Here is a 17,853-nt window from a genome sequence, read left to right on the forward strand (position 1 = left end):
CTCACCTCTGAGGGGAACCCTTGGACTCTGTGCACACTATTTCTCACTTTGAAATAGTATATAGAGCCAACTTCCTACAGATTGATTATGTAGACTTTCCCTTGCTACTTCCCAGCATGGAAGAGCAAAACGGTGAGTTGAAATGTTCAAGGGAGGCCCCTCTCGAGGAGGTAGAATTCACAACTGGGAAAAACCACAGAAAGTTGTCACAAAATGATAAACGGTTGCAGAATACTTTACATGTATTGGCAGGCAGGTGTAATAAATCCCATGTTTCTTCCTCCCTAAAGATCCTAATAAAACCAGCCATAGCTTCAGAGCAGCACAGAAGGAGGACTCAACCCTCAGCTGTGCTTGGGGACAGGCGGGGACACACTCCCAGGAACAGGTAGGACTTTACTTTTGTATTGCAAAAGGCCTACTCTATAGAAAACTTAAAACAGAAGACATAGTAGTAAACCAGTTGCTAGTATCACAACCCTTCCTACAACAAATCTTACATCTTGTCCATAGCCAAACCGGGGATGGTCACTATGGCCATGGGAAAACAGAGGAATACTTGCTCAGGTGATTTTATTGGCCAGGCGTCTTTTCTGACATGCAAAGGTTTTGTGCTCCCTTTGAAGTTTGCCAGACTACCAAACCTCTACATGTCAAAAAAGCCTCTTTACGACCCTTACCGGTCATTGAAATCCTGTTTACCCGTGTAGGAATGGATCTAGTTGGTCCCTTAGTGTCTTCCGTACAGAAGGATCAGTATATTCTCGTCCTTATTGATATGCTACTCGATACCCCAGGGTCATACCCTTATTAAATATGACCACAACCTCAGTGGTCCATGCTGTGATCTAATTCTTCTCCAGGGGTGGGTTCCCCAAGGAACTGTTCACTCACCAGGGCACACACTTCATGGCAAAATTGATGTGTAATATTTTAGGCATCACTCAAATCCGGTCTTCTTTTTATCATCCCCAGACCGATGGTCTGCTGGAGTGATATAAGAAAACCATCAAAAACCTCCTAAAAAAAAACCTGTAAAAATACCCATAACCTGTTGTTATGTATAGTATACAATAAATATTCTATCAAATATCTTCTTTCTGAGAGCCTGTTGGTCCATCGGGGGTTGACACCTTGTTGTAATTTAGTTGTAATATTTTAAGGTAGCAACATGTAATTACATATAGGCAGATTTTGTTAGATTAGAGGTTATGACATTTAAATATAAGTGGTACGTTCCCCCCTCACCTTCCCTTTAGAATGGAATGTTCTGACTGTTAGGTAGAGGAGTTCACAATAGAATGTTGGGAGAGAGAGCTGAGAGAAGAGGAGATGTGAAGAGCTGATGAGGAGAAGTGGAGATGAAAATAAAGTGTGATCCTAAAGAACCACTGATCACTTTTCATTATAACACTGGCGACGATTGGAGTGCGAAAGGGGGCACTTTCATCTCTACCCCTTGTGCTGCATCCTCATCAAAGTGACCACCATCTAGGAGTCATAAGGATCATCCTGTTTATTCAACAAGTACTTTACTACAAAATGCAGCTCTGCAGATAGCACTATTACTGATTTTTCAAGTCTTAAAAATATTAAGCATAGTGTTGACAAAACAAAACGAAACCTGATATTGGCAAAGTTAATTTAGAAGGAAGAGCGTAAACCTATGTGGAATTATCATACTTATTCAGGAAGAAGTGATATGAAACCGGCAAGAAGAGTTCATAAGGTTAGCCTTTCAATTCAACAATAATTTTACAAGGAAAATAATATAAGGCACACATTATGAACCTTTTCTGAGAGGAAAGGTCAAGAAGACACAATCAATCACATGACAGATATTCCTGGAAGGAAAGGAAAATAAACCTGTCTTTTACCAGCATTATTTCATGAGAGGCAAGCACAGGTTATGAACAGCACCTTTTCTGAGAGGGAAGGTCAAGAAAATCAATCTATGACACACAAGTATTTCATCTATGAGGATCTATTTTTAAATAACACAAGTTAATCGTCTATACTGACAATAATGCAAAATGAATGCACAAGAAAATAAGGGTCTTTTTCTGATGACATTTTATGAAAGGCAGCTCTGAAACGGAACGTTCCTATTATATTTAACTATGTGGAAGCACGCACAATTACATGTGGAGCATATCTCATTAACTTTTAATCCACAAGAGGCTGTACTTTGCTAATTACCTCAGCTTTAGTGGAGTTTTTGAAACGGTTGAGGATCATCTGTACTTCGGTTTCAAACGCAGTTTCACTGAATTATCTTAATCCAGCAATTGGACCTGCATATTGTTGTGACGCTGACAGGCACAGCATGAACGTTTAAGAAGTATTGGTAATGATATTAGCCTGTTGGTGGTAACGCTGACAGGCACAGCTCTTTCCTGCTTGTGGCATTGTGGGAAATTTACTGTTCTCAGGGCTTTTCCTCTAAATCGGCCTACTGTTCTCAGGGCTTTTCCTCTAAATCGGCTGCAACACTAGACTGTGCATTTTCTTTAATGTCTTCATAAATATGCATTCAACTGTTACTATTTAGATTTAATAACATGTGATGATAGCTATATTTATTTTCTAACTTTTTAATGTTTATAGTTGCACTTTGAGAATACACTTGATAGTACATAGTAATTGCTATATTTTATACATACATAACTATTTAAATCACACTATCCTTTAGAAATGGCTGCAGCGGGCATGTCCCAGCCAATTCCATTTTTAAATGAAACTGGAGAACCTAACATCCCATGGAAAGAATGGTTCAAAATTTTTGAATCATATTTAATTGCCATTGGTGGAGATAAATTCAACCCACTCAGGAAACAACACATATTGTTACACAATTTAGGGACGCAGGGCAGAAAAATTTATGATACGTTACCTGAACCTGATTTTCCAGATGGACAAGTACAGGATGATTATGTCACCACATATACGAAATTGGAAAAACAGTTTGGAGACAGAGTAAATGTGGTCTTAGAACGTCATACATTTTTCTGTCGTTCCCAAGGCAAACAAGAGAGTGTGACTAATTATGTTGCTGCTCTAAGGGGATTGAGTACATTATGTAACTTTGGGAATCTTAATGACTCACTGATTCGAGACCAAATAGTCCGTTGTACTAGTAATGTAAAAATTCAGGAAAAATTACTACAAAAACAACCTGATCTGCAGGAAGCAGTGGAAATAGCAAAATCCATTGAGCACACACAGCTATGTTTACAAGAAATCAGATCTCCTTCTGCTTCTTCTGATCAAGTTGCAGAGATTAAGGTAAATGCAGAAGAAGAAAAAGTTATGAAAATTAAAACTGGAGGTAAACAACCTATAAAAACCACTAATCCTACAACAGGATTAAAATGTTACCACTGTGGGAGCAGCACTCATTTGGCGAACTCTACCTTTTGTCAAGCCAGGACAGCCATATGTAGAAAATGTAATAAAAAAGGCCATTTTGCCAGAGTGTGTAGGGAGGTGTCTACATTTGATAAACAATATGAGCATAAAAAGGTAGATGATTATCAAGAAGTTAAAAAGATATTACTGCAGGTTAAAAAGGAACAGGAAAATTCTTTTCAATATCCTCAGTGTAATATTTCCCTTGATGGCAGTCCAGTAACAGTTTTCGCTGACTCTTGCTCACCCTTTACAATCATAAATGAACTGGATTTTAAAGGTATTGGTAAAGAAATGTCCGCCAGATTGTCAAAACCAGACATTAATCCCAAGGGTTATAACAAAGACCCCATTGCCTCTTAAAGGGATGTTCAAGGCTTTAATATCATTTAAGGGTCGTACCACTTTAGGGAAAGTTTATGTAGTTGAAGAAGGATCCAGTTTACTGGGTTGGCAGCATCAGAACGAGTTGGGAATCAAACTGTACCCTAATAATCCGGAACAAGTGCTGCTCATGGACAAAAATAACTCTAATGAGTTGATTTTCCAGGAATTTCCTGAGATTTTTACTGAAAAGTTAGGTCTACTGGCAGGCTTCCAACATAAAATTAAATTAAAACCTAAGGCTAAACCGATAGTACATAAAACTAGACAAATTCCACACTTACTTAGAGACCCTTTTAAAAAGGAACTTAAGAGACTAGAATCTCTAGGAATTATTCAACCAATTGAGAGTTCAGAATGGTTATCTCCCATCGTAATTGCCAAGAAACATAATTGCGACGACATTAGGGTGTGCATTGATTTGAGAGATTTGAACAGGAACATTTGGGTGGAAAGACATCCACTTCCTGTTATTCATGAAATATTAAGCACCATGGGGGAGGCAGCATGTTTTTCCGTGCTGGATCTCTCCAGCGCATACCACCAGGTAGAACTTCACCCAGATTCTAAATGGCTCACAGCTTTCACTACACCCCTAGGATCGTATATGTTCAATAGAATGCCGTTCGGGCTTGCATCAGCTGCGGCCGTATTTCAAAAAATCATGCAACGTGTTTTGGAAGATACCCCTAAGACTCTATATTTTCAGGATGACATTTTAATATATGGAGCAAATGTAGAGGAACATGATACAAACTTGAAAAAGGTACTTAGTAAACTAAAAATGGCGGCTTTGACATTGAGAAAGGATAAGTGTCAAATTAGAGTAGATTCAGTTGATTATTTAGGGCACACTATTTCTAAAGATGGGTTCAAACCTAAAACTTCACTAGTGGAAGCTGTTAAGAAGGCAGAGGCACCAAAAAACAAGGAAGAATTCAAATCTTTTCTAGGCCTTGCTGAGTATATGACAAAATATGTCAAGGGATTCTCAGAGATATCATATGACCTAAGAGAGTTACTAAAAAACCACACACCTTACAAATGGATAGAATGTCATGAATCTGCATTTCAAAGGATTAAACAAGCCATTGTAACAGCACCATTCCTGGGTACTTTCAATCATGAAAGGAAGACTATTCTTACTACTGACGCGAGCAAAAAAAAAGGTTTGGGAGCCATTTTATCCCAAGTGGTTGATGGTAAAGAGAGAATTGTAGCATTTGCTTCTAGGGCTTTAAATAAGGCAGAATCCAATTACTCAGTAATTGAAAGAGAAGCTCTGGCTTGTTTCTGGGCTATAAAACATTTTAAATTCTTCCTTTGGGGTACACAATTTACTTTACGTACAGACCACAAACCACTAGTTTATGTTTTCTCTACAAAAAGTTTCTACAACTGTACACCTAGAATTGCTAGATGGGTTTTAGGCCTGGAGAGCTTTTGTTTTAAGATTGAGTACCTACCGGGTAATAATAATTGTGCTGCGGATTTTCTATCTAGAGTACCGTTGACTATAAATGAAGACTATGAGACCCCGGAATACCCAGTAATGGTTGTTTGTACTCTGGCTATCAGTGAAGAAGAATGGAAGTTGGCTGATCATAAGGATGAATCCCTATCCTTATTGAGAACATTAGCGAAGGAGGGATGGCCGGAATTTAGGAGGGATCTGGACGAAACACTAAAAAACTATTGGGAGGTTATACATGAAATAAATGAAAACTGAAATTTTGTTTTAAGAAATGATAAGATAATACCACCGGCAGGATTGATACATAAAATTATCAATCTGGCTCATGAAGGTCATTTAGGCAGGAGCCTCACAAAAGCTTGTGTTAGAGAAAGATATTGGTTTCCTAATATGGACTCTATGATAGAAAATGAAGTACAAAATTGCATTAAATGTGCGTGCAGTGACAAAACTAAAATTATTCGTAAAACTCCTATATATCCTGTGGCTGTACCAGACAAGCCTTGGACAAAATTGGCATTAGACATCATAGGGCCTATCAACATGAAAGGTGTTGTGAAACGTTTTGCTTTAGTACTGATTGATTATTACTCGCATTGGATTAATGTAAAAATGGTAAGCCAAATCACCACTGAATCAGTTATAAATTTCCTTAAAGATGCTTTTGCTATGGAAGGAATACCCGCCACCTTGATCACTGACAATGGAGTTCAATTAACTTCATCAAAAATGAAAGATTTTCTTAACTCTTTAAACATACACCACCTCACTACAGCGCTATATTGTCCCAGGGCAAATGGTTTAGTCGAAAGGACCAACCGCATGATTAAAGAGTGCATCCAGTTAGCTAGTGTAAACCAAATAATCATTGAAAATGCTATTCGAGACATGTTATGGGCGTACCATTCTACTCCAAATTCAGTTACAAAAATTTCTCCATTTTCTGCTCTAAAGGGCAGGAAACCAAGTACCAAATTCTTCCCTTCATGGTTAGGTGGAGGAGGAAAAAGTGATGCCATAACTCCACAATTCAGACTTGAAATAGAAAATCATCAAAACAATTACAAAAAAAGATACAATACTAAACATGGTACTAAACAACAACAGTGGAAAGTGGGGGATAAGGTTTATGTTAAAAATCCTGTAAGGGGTTTTTGTCCGAATATGCGAGGCGCTAAATTTTCCGGTCCTTTTGATATTGCCAAAGTGAAAAACAATGTGGTTACGTTAACAAATGGTCAGTGTTGGAGTATGGACAGGATTGTCCAACAGCCATCAGCCCTCGTGAGGAGTGAAGGAAATTCCATGGAGAATGGCGAGAGTGAGGAGATTCAGCAGAGACGTGACGTCGGTACAGAGAGTACCAATAGAACTTCTTTTAAAACATCGATGTAGTGTATGTCAAATTATCTATTGAATGTGTATATTTAAGACATCAATGTAGGTATGTCAAATTATTATTGAATGTATATATTTTTTATCACTTTGTATATATTGTGTGTGGAAGGGAAGATGTGTTGTAATTTAGTTGTAATATTTTAAGGTAGCAACATGTAATTACATATAGGCAGATTTTGTTAGATTAGAGGTTATTACATATTTAAATATAAGTGGTACGTTCCCCCCTCACCTTCCCTTTAGAATGGAATGTTCTCACTGTTAGGTAGAGGAGTTCACAATAGAATGTTGGGAGAGAGAGCTGAGAGAAGAGGAGATGTGAAGAGCTGATGAGGAGAAGTGGAGATGAAAATAAAGCGTGATCCTAAAGAACCATTGATCACTTTTCATTATAACACACCTCCTCCAGGACGGGAAGCTTCAAAGGTCTTACCGCCTTTGTAATGCGTCCCAGGTCTCTCCAAATGGCAGAGATGATCCTGACCCCACTTTTGGCAGCATGACAGGTGGGAAAATCATGCAGATTAGGAGGCCTGCCCACTTCATACCAATCCCACTCCTAAAGTGGACAAGCTGAAGTGGACGCCACTTTTTAAATTCCTCCATCTTGGTTTGGAAGAAATTAGGCCACTAGGGACCAGGTTATGCCCACTTCCCAACGGAAGTAGTCATAGAAAGGGTGTAGTCGCCCTAAAGGTGGTCAGCCGATTGGCTGCCACCTGGCACTCCTTGTAACACCGCTAAATGGAGTATTTAGGTGGCACCCATGAAACCCAGAACTTAGATCCCTGGTACGACCAACGCCGATCCAGATCCAGGACTGGATCCATCGGTGCCCCTTGGTGCTGATGCCAACGCTGCTGGCACGGAACCTGAAGGAGCCCCTTCTGACTCAGTGGGGCCCGAAGATGCTCCAGCAGAGACAGGCTATCCTCATAAAATTCTCGAAGTTGGATAGGGACGCTCTGACTCCTGGAAACTCAGGGAGGCGCAGAGTCAGCCGAGGTGCAGGTTCCTCAGAACGAGGCCTACAGTGTCGATGCTACCTTATCTCGACGGACGAGGGGAAGCCGAAGAATGCTTTGACTTCTTGCTCTTCTTCCTGTGCCTCGACTTACCCCATCGCCCCCAGGACGTGGAGTGGGTGAAGACGAAGGAGGACTCCGCCACCTCTCCCAAGACCTTCCCCTCGACTGGGATCTTGAATTGCGGAGTCAAGCGTCGGGCCACCATCAGCTTCAGGGACCGCTCTCTCAAACCCTTCAGATGCAAGGCCTGACATTTGGAGCAGGACTTCGGGTTGTGGTCGTGCTCCAGGCACCAAAGACACATGAGGTGCGGATTAGTTACCAACGTTACCCGATGACACAACCCACAGGGCTTAAACCCGGCCTTCCTTGTTGACATCCTCGACACACCAGGAGTAGAGAACCCGATCGGCGCTAGCTGATGTGAAAAGAAAAGAATAGACGTTAGCATACTGGGATGGTGCTTACATAGGACCCGCAACATCATATCTGGAGCTGATTCTGCCGCCGGACGAGAAGCTGATCATTGCCATCTAACGGTGCGCAAGGGACTGCTCAGAAAATTCTCTGGATCAAGCTGACACCTGGGAGAAATTCAAAGCCTTATACACCCTGATCAGACACCATTCATTCATAATTGAAACACTGCAAGAAATATACGGAGGATGATTGCTCTGTTGTTAAACACACAGACTATCAATGCAGGCTCTGTGGTAATGTCAGTAGACATTGAAAAGGCAGGAATTGAAGTATCTTATTGCATTATTGACCAAGATAAGACTGGGTGAGGGATTTATTGAATAGACCCACCTCTTCTATTCAGCACCCAGTTTGAGAGTTAAAACTGGAAGGGTGATTTCAGACTTTGATCTTTGTTTTTCTGGTCGACAGTCTCCAGTTCCCCGCAGCTCCATTAGCTGTTTGTGCAGAGGGTGCCGGCTCTCACACTCCCTTCTGGGTGTGCCCATCACCATTTTGAAACTCATTTGGCTAGTTGTTGGCCTGAAATCTCTTTTGATTTCTTTATAAGGGGTATGCCAGCGCGGACGCACAGCGGAACCCGGATACCCGGCAACCGCACTGTATGAAATCTTGTTAGCCTCACTTGTTTTATTCTGATGTTTTAATTATCTTTCACTTTTTTAACTGTTTTGGGGACTGTGGTTTGTTGGGCAGTTGGGCCTTTTGATCTTTGTTTTTCTGGTCAACACCCTCTGGTCTGCCGCAGCTCCATTGGAGGGCAGGAACAGACAAACCTAAAACACACCAAGTATGCCATGTCATGTGTACCACTACAGGCAAATGAAGCAGTCTCATGCTTGTAGAGGGCTATTGGAGGGTACATAAATATGCCCCCGAACGCATTAAGAGACAAATATGCAGAGCACCTACGTGTATCCCTGGAAGAAGCAGAGTGGATTAGAATATTTGATAGAATCCACAATGTCTCCATAAATGTTCGGTTTAAGCTAAATAAATTCTACTTCCGTCACAGAGCATACCTCAGCCCTAGTAAAATACACGAGCTTCTTCCACACACTCAAGCAAAATGCCCAAGATGTAGAGTAGAGAGAACAGAAATGTTTACCATGGTGTGAAGCTGCACACACCAGTAGCCACTGGAAAACCGTTATTGAGACATTAATGACATCATTGATTGCATCATCCATAACTTACTAATGAGGTGTTTACAGGGATAGTTTCCCTGCCCAGTCCAATTTAAAACTATATCCAGGTTTACAGACTTGTCTCTGATCCTTGCTAAACGTCAGTTTACATTACACTGTAAAACATCCATCACCAATGGACGTCATTTAGGGGTCGCTGCCTTTTGCAACCCTTGGCACTGCATTTGCGACCCCCGGCTTCATAAGTGGCAAAATCAGTGAAGGAAACAATAAGGGCACCCTGACCTTATGGACATCGGTTGAGGCTCCAATTTCCTTGTTTTATTCTCATTTTTTTATTACATTAATAGTGAATAATATTAATATTCACTATTATTCTTATAATAAAAAAATGAGCCCAGTTAGCTGGAATGTGACCCTTCCTGACAGCTGAGGTAAGTAACAAATGCTTTTAAATGTATGTTGTGTGCATGTGAGTGCTTTTATGTGAGAGTGTCTTTAAGAGCGATCGAGTGTGTGAGTGAACGTAAGGGTCAAATGGTGTCTGACGTCACTTCAGCTACCCCTGGCCTTTTGGTGAATTGACGTTCATGCCAATACCCCGAGAACAGATAAATGAAAAAACGAACTTCTTAGATGGGCATAAAATGAAAGCATCAATCCCTTTAGCGAAGTTAAAAGAGGTCAGGGAACCTTAGAAGCAGCACGAACATTGGAATAACTCCTGCGAATACTGAACACAGATGAGAACTCCTCATTGGGTAGCTCACCTAACCTGCAAAGTGTAAGGAACGCATACTACGATATCACAGACTGTGACCACGCTACACTACACAGGACATTTAATAAACACGCCACTAAACACCAGGTCGAGAGGGGACGACTCTCCTACTCCCCATGCTAATGTAGCCTTCCTCGCGAACGAAAACCACGAAAGGCGGGGAACACTTGTATAGTATACACGTGTAAATCAACAGTGCAACTACTGGACAGGTGCAGGGTGGTGGAGGAAATGTTGTGGAGGAGCTATGTAATGTTCTTTCAAGTAACATTAAAACACGATTTATATGGTTTATTTGAGTATTACTGCTGTAGTGTCAACGAAAATCCAGACAAAAGTGATAACCAATCGAGGAATGGATGACGTGTATACACAGTTAATACTATATGCCATATATGTATATTTCTTTCATAATAGTAACCGAAAATAATAAAATATAGTTAAAAATTATATCAGAGGTTCGATGTGAAGTATTGACAGTAGCATGAGTGAAACAAAAGTAATGTACTTACTTTTCTTCCTCTGTAAACATTTCAAAGCAGCCATTGGCCAACATCTGGTCCAGCATCTTCAGAACAGGAATGGACACCCTAAAAAACAAAAATGGACTTTAAAACCGCGTTATGTATGGAAAACAAGAAGCAACGTGCACGCGGGAAAGCCCAGGCTGACGACAGATTTTCATCATAACCTTTAACCATGTCATGCGATTTTTTATTTAGATGCACTGAATGCACGTTTCTCTGACATGGATATCATGAAAACCAGGCAAGGATCGGTCTCTGCTGGAACTACCGTGGATATTACTTGAATGATTCCAGGACCAAAAACACAGCAGCACTCTGTACCCATCAGCGGTGTACAAACTAAAGTTACCATACTCACAGTCTCTGCTCATGCAATGATCATGGGATGAACCTCCGCGATAAATGCATGTAGAGAGCAAATAGGATGTCTTATGTAGTTTAGTATGGTTCCGAGAATCATTTTTAAATAAAACTGTTTAAACATCATTGTCAGAATTAAAAACTCTGCTATAACCAGATACTAAAAGATACCACATAAAAGATACCACATAAAACACTGCGCTAACTCTTCTATTTCACTGAAAATGTTTATGTATAGGAACAGTTATGATGCAACTACAAAGATAGCCAATGCAATGCAACCCACAACCCAGGAGTTGTTTTGAGTAATGTGCAGAAGGAAAGTAACCGTGAATGCCAGTGTAATACACACGCCAGCTCAATATCCGTTTCTGGACTTTGAAACACCAGTTCAAGTGCCGACTCTACCTGTCATTGTGGAGATTATCCTGGAACAGCTGCAAGAGCAAATCACAGAAGTCTTTCAGAGGCTGCTCATCAGTCTGGATTGTCCGAAGGTAATCAAACAAACTCTGTGATGAATATCTCACCTACAATACAGGACAGCATTGACATCACAACTAAGGAGTAATACACACATCTACTAGCAAACCAGGAGCAATTACAGATTAAAAGGGCAGCGAAAGATAATTTTAAACTACTAAACACATCTGTCATCTAGGCAAATTCTTTGATTATTAGGGAATACTCACATTACAGAATTACATTCATCAGGGTAAAAGAGCATAAGCAGTGGAAACTGTAATGTCAAAACCGGAACAATTACTTTCATGGTGACTTATTTTACTCTTAGATTTAGCTCTCTCTTGTTTACAACTCTTTGGGACACACTGATGCTATCTATCGGGGTGTCTTCTAGCAGCACACACACACACACTGGAAAGTAGGGCAGATTTAAGAAGAATCCTACTTAAAATCGTGGAAAGGATCTAACGCTGACTCAGTGTTAGGACTATGATGTATGAGCCTGTAGCCAAGTCTTTGAGTCGTTCAAGAATATGATAACGTAAGCAACAGAACCAAAGGCAGGTGAGACAGAGAGATGTACTAAAGGGCGAAGAAAGTCCATTTAACGCAGCCTCTCGAGCAAACGCACCAGAAGTTGACTCGTTTCTTTAGATGGTTAAGCACAACAAAGCAAAAAAATAAGTTAGCACTCGACATCTTCTGATGGATACATGATCGTCCCTCAGATTCATCTTCTTAGAAAATCCGCAGGGCACAGATTGGATTTGGAAATTTATAAGAAATTAACCCAATTGGCGCTAGGTGGCCCACAACACAGAGCCACTAATGATATTCCTGAAAGTGACACGACAACCCCATAAAGATTTCGGGCCAGATGTATGAAAGGATTTTACCCATTCTGTGTCTATGGGAAAAAGCTTTCGTACATATGGCCCTTAGTTCCGTAGATTCTGCTTTCTGATAATGTCAGGCCAACTGACGGAGCCATTGACAAAAGAAGCAGGAAAATACTTTCAAAGGGAAATAAGCTATGTATCCTACAAGGTGTTAGAGATAATAAGTTATACTCCATTGGATACTTTTTATTCTAATTTGGAGGACTCTCAACAATACCCATACTGCAAAAGGGTTAAGACAAACAGCAAGTAACTTCTTAAAGACAGCTCCTACAATTTAAGCTTCAGTCCTCACATCAAGGTACAAACAACATTTGGTAAAATATAAATGGACGACAAAGCTGTTGCCTGGGAGATGTGAATGATGAGTACCCCATGAAGAAGGTAGACATTTCTGGATCCAGTCTGACTCCTGGGGAGTATTCTACATTGAGAAATATGTGGTTAGATACAGTATCCACTAGACAGAGCATTACCAAAGGTAGGTAATTTGTCCTTTTGTGCCAGACACTAAATAAGATGCCCAAACTCACTGTGTAGAATTAGGGAAAACATCTGTATGAGTCTGACAGCCAGAGGTAGCACACATACAGGGCTGCATAGTTGCACAAGCAGACAGATATAGAGATGCAGCGACTCAGAAATAGTACAAACACACACACACACACCCAACATCTTGAAAGCACAGAGAGCAAAAATAATGGCACTCATGATCAGAGACAAAGATACATGCCAGATATTCTTAAACATAGAAAAAGGCACACAGGCACCCTAACAGAGAACAAAGACATACAGACACCTGTGTACATAGACTAGCACGCATCATTTTACCATTGCTGACAGACCAACATAAAGCAGGCAACAGTGCATACATACCAAACATTATTCAGGCAGATGTCAAGGACAGACACTTCGCATCGCAAGGCAGCAGTTGCAGCCTTAGCTTTGGTGAAATGAACTCTCAGATTTTCTGGTGGCTGCTTCTTGGCTAGTGCATTGCAGATCTTAATGCAGAGGACTATTCACCTCAACAGGTCTTCTTCTGCACAGCTTTGCCTTTCGTCGCCTCAGTGAACCCCACAAAAAAGCTAATCTTTCACACAGTGTTTCTTGGTTCGATCAATATAAAAGCATAAAGGCTCTTTGAGTTCCAGCATATGAAGTCTGTCAGAATGTAGGCAGGGTGTTATATTGCCCAATGTGGAAAGGTTTGTAGGGTAGTTGCACCAACACTGCCTTAAGGTCACTTAAGCCCCTGAGGCTAAAGCAATTAAAATAAGGAAGATAATCTTCAAAGTCAAGAGTTGCAGCGAGCAGCTGAACAGTGGTTTGAAGGGTGTACACATGGCAAACACAAAGACCAAATTAAGCAAGGACGGTTGATCCAACAAATGCAACAAAAAAAAACCCAAAGGGATGACAAATAACTCTTAATAGTGTCCACTGAAATAACTTGGTGGGTCAAAGGCAAACCAACAAAAGAATATCTGACAGCATAGATTGCACAGGATCAGTCTTGTGGTTACCACACCATGCTACAAAATTGTCCCATTGTCCTGCATATATGGACTTTGTGGAAGAGCATCTGGCAGCGAGGATGATATCCATCACTTCTGGGGGCAGATCAAATGCAGTCAACTGCTGCCTGCTCAGCCTCCACGCATGGAAATATAGATTTCATACACTCGGTGGAGAAGCCTGCCTTATTACTGAGATAAGAGCTCCTTCTGAAGAGGCAGCCTTATTGAAGGACAGATGCTCTTGCTCAGACGTTCTGAGCACCAGACTCTACTGATCCAAACCACCGCCACTAGAATGATGCTGGCCCAGTCATTTCTGTTTTTTTCTGAGTTCAGGACAGGAGGGGTAGAGGCAGGAAGGAACACAGGAATCCTGGGCCCTGTTCCAGCTGGAATGCACCTCCTAGCAAGTGTTCTTATAGAAACTCCAATACACAAAACGTTTGACACTGCATTCTTGACAATGGTAGAAAGATCTATGCAGGGTTCTTCCTACTGCCGGAAGATGCCATGCACCAGCTTAGGATATAGTTACCATTCGTGGTCCACCAGATGCTACCTGCTAAGCTCGTCCACTCTTGCATTCAAGGACCCTGTCAGGTGGTTTCTGAAAAGGAAGATGCCCTGACTCTCCAACCAACCCTAGGGGTTCAGATCCTCCTGGCAAAAGGAGCAGGATGCCTTTCTGGCAGTGATGTTGTCCGTGAGAACCTGCGCTAGCCACCCTTTTATGGACAGTAGGAGGACCTTCAAGGCCAAGTGAATGTCTTGGACCTTCAGCAGGTTGATATGGAGTTGGGCATCCATCGGACACCAGAATCTGCTGATCTCCACGTTCAACCTAACAGTGATGCTTCTTTCACCAGAATCGGATCTGGGAGGGGAAGGGAGAGGGGACTGCCATTGGTATAAATGCAGTTGAGTAGCCACCACTGCAGATCATGTGCAGTCTCCTTTTGAAAATGAAATGTTTCCTCTGTGCTGGGCCCACTGGAACTTCAGATTCCATTGCAATGCCTGCATATGTTAACTGGTATAGTCAACAAGGATGATGCAAGAGGATAAAAGGCCAAGAAAGCCTCAGAACTGCTCACATGAGATCCAGGACTGAGGGTGAAATATCGGGGTGATAGCCTGAAGGTGCTTGTTGCAACAGAGGGAAGGCCCTGAAATGCACTTGACCCAAGACTGCTCCAATGAAAGGTAGACCCAGCAAAGGCGTCAGGTGCGACTTTGGCTTGTTGTTCTTGAACACCAGAGGTGTTAGGAGGATTGCTGTTATCTGGAGGTGTTATGCAGCAGACTGTGATGAGCCCCTGCCTTTAACAGTTGGTGATCGAGGTAGGGAAAAACTGGTATTCCCAAACTTCCAAAGATTTTCTGCCATCACTTTTATATATACTTGAGGGCCACTGCTGAGGTCGAAGGGGAGCACTGCAAACTAAAAAAGCACCAAGCCTTTCTTGAACCGCAGGGGTATGGAACTGCATGATGGAGATGTGAAAATAAGTGTCCTTCAGGTCAGAGGACACCACCCAGTCGTTTGGGTATAGAGCAGACAGGACCAGTATACTGAACGGATTGAAGGACCCATCTGTCAGAAGTGATAGATCGCCACCCTCGAAAAATGCTAATACTACCTTCCACATGGTGCTTGTGCACCAGTAATGGCAAGCTAAATTGGCTTGGTGCCGGTTGCCGCAAGGGTAAGGGACTGGGAGGACTGGTGCAGTCGGTGAACTACATGTTGCATGCAAAACCAAGTCTCAGACCTTGAAAATACTGGGCTTAAAGAAGTAGAGGCTGTGGAGAAGGATTCTGGCTATATGCCAGCTCACTAAATTAGCCTCAGAATCTCCTAAACTGGTGAGGAAACTGTCAAGGGTCAAAAGACCCAGAGTGTGCCATGGCTCTATTCTCTGAAACATTCCAGGGCAACATCTGATTTAGTGTTTAACATGTGTGTAACATTGAAAGACATATCAATGAGAGAGGTGGAGCAACTAGACAATCAGTAGTATCAAGGCCAGGTCAATTGCTTATTTGTCTACAGCTTGACCATCCTGAATTGATGGAGCCAGTGGGACTCTAACTAGAAGACCTAGGGTCTTCTGAGACCACTGGCAACAAATGACTGGCTATGTCCCAAAAGAGATGCATATACCGGCCCAATAAGTAGACTGCATTGACTGATCTCAATGCTAGGTTAGCCGAGGAGAACATTTATTTTCCTCTTAGGCTCCCTACCGGCGGTACTTGTGGGGATTGCATTTGTATTCATCTTTCTGTTTTGAGCCTGAACAACCAGACTCTCCAGAGTAGGAAGTTTAGTGAGAGAATCAGGGCCACTAAGGACCGTTCTGTGATGTCTGGCCACCTGCCTATTCACCAGTGGGCAGGAACAGGGATTTGACTGGGTGAACATTGGAGTATCAGTGAGGGCCACATTGAAAGGGAGCAGCGGCTTAGATGTGGCTAGCCAGGCTTAAGATTACCAAAAGTACATCAGTCTTAGTCTTACTAGAAGCTCACTGGCCACTTTTAATTTCATGTAAAAATGCCATAATAATAATAATGGTGTAGCTCATTCCTAACCCTGTAATTTTCACCTGTGGGTGGTGGCACGCTTTGGTCAGAATCACAGCCAAAAAGACAGTGGAGCCTCTCTGTGTCTGCCCTAGTAGTAGCTCTAGATCACAGTTAGGCTGTATGTCAACTATTTTCACTTTAGTAATTTTAAAGAGAGACATCAATTGGGATCAGGCTGAAGTCACTTTGCTGTCAGACATCGGAATCTGCACCAGTGGAACAGGCGTCAAGAACAAAGGTACCAACACAGGCCATTAACACAGGGATGGAAGTCTGTAACAGAGTCGGTATGAGGGCAATGATGGATCCAAGGATGTCAGACGGTTCTAAGGCATCATTTTGCTGCAATGTTGCTAATGAGCTGAGAAATCTGGGGCACCTCAGGATCAACTGAGGAATCTTCGTCTGCCACCAGAGATCTGGAGGGACACAGTGACACTTTCCCAGCTTCTCTTTAGATAGTGAGTGGAAGGATAGGTTTGAGACCCACTTTGCTTACTTGTGCTTGCATTTAAGACTTTGAGTTTGACTTACCATAGGTTTTCTACTGCATAATTGACCTCTCACAGAAGTGGTCTGGGAGTGAGTCTGCATCCTCAACTTTGAGAGAAAGTGGGGCATAAGCAAGGACGCAACTTCCTCCTGTGTTTGATAACATACATAATGGCTTCTCAATCTTAGATCGCTTTTGGATGCATGAGGGCACACTTGTTTCACGGCTGAGTTGTATCCCAAGCTCAAGCACCTGAGACATACATAGTGTGGGTCCATGACCAACATCTGCTTTCTACAGCTGTGGCATGGTTTGAAACCTGTAGTCTTACAAGGTGACATTGTTACCTATGCACAGGATTTTGTACCACTACCAGGAGTCATCAGAAGGCTGTCAAAATTAGGAGCAGGGCTCAGGTTCCATGTTGGAAGGCATCAAAAGGAAGGAACTGATATCAGGACCCATGGGTGGCACTTCTCTACAGCTTCACTCTGTCACTTCCAGGGCACAGCCACAGGACATCCTTTACCGGTGCATAGGAGCACTGCTATAGAAATATTGTCTGCATCTAGTTAGGTGCCTGGGGAGTATGCCAAAGTGAAGAATCTGATGTTAGAAATATCCATCAGAAAATTTTAACAGGTGCAAACAGTTTGCTAACAGTTTATCACCTCTGTAGTGGGTGTATGACTACATTTCAAGTGTTTGCCCTTGCTGACATCTGTAGGAAAGTACCTTCTTTCTGGCATGGTTACCCTCATTTTTTGCCTGTTGTCAGTGTGTTTTGACTGTATTCACTGGGGTCCTGCTAACCAGAACCCCGGTGACTATGCTCTCTCCCTCAAATTAAGGTTGTTTGGACCACACACACCACATTTGGCATACTGGTGCCCCCATGT

The 17,853-nt window shown here is 42.0% G+C and overlaps 1 protein-coding gene across 1 annotated transcript in view; it reads right to left on the minus strand.

Moving 5' to 3' along the window:
• TBCD (tubulin folding cofactor D) overlaps window positions 1-17,853 on the minus strand; it is a 1,666,801-nt gene that overhangs the window by 272,124 nt on the left and 1,376,824 nt on the right. Inside the window, 2 exon segments of the mRNA XM_069200356.1 lie at window positions 10,614-10,691; window positions 11,397-11,518. Of these exon segments, the coding sequence (XP_069056457.1) occupies window positions 10,614-10,691; window positions 11,397-11,518 (200 nt within the window).

This window comes from Pleurodeles waltl, chromosome 7 (assembly GCF_031143425.1).
Source record: "Pleurodeles waltl isolate 20211129_DDA chromosome 7, aPleWal1.hap1.20221129, whole genome shotgun sequence".
Taxonomy (NCBI): Eukaryota; Metazoa; Chordata; class Amphibia; order Caudata; family Salamandridae; genus Pleurodeles; species Pleurodeles waltl.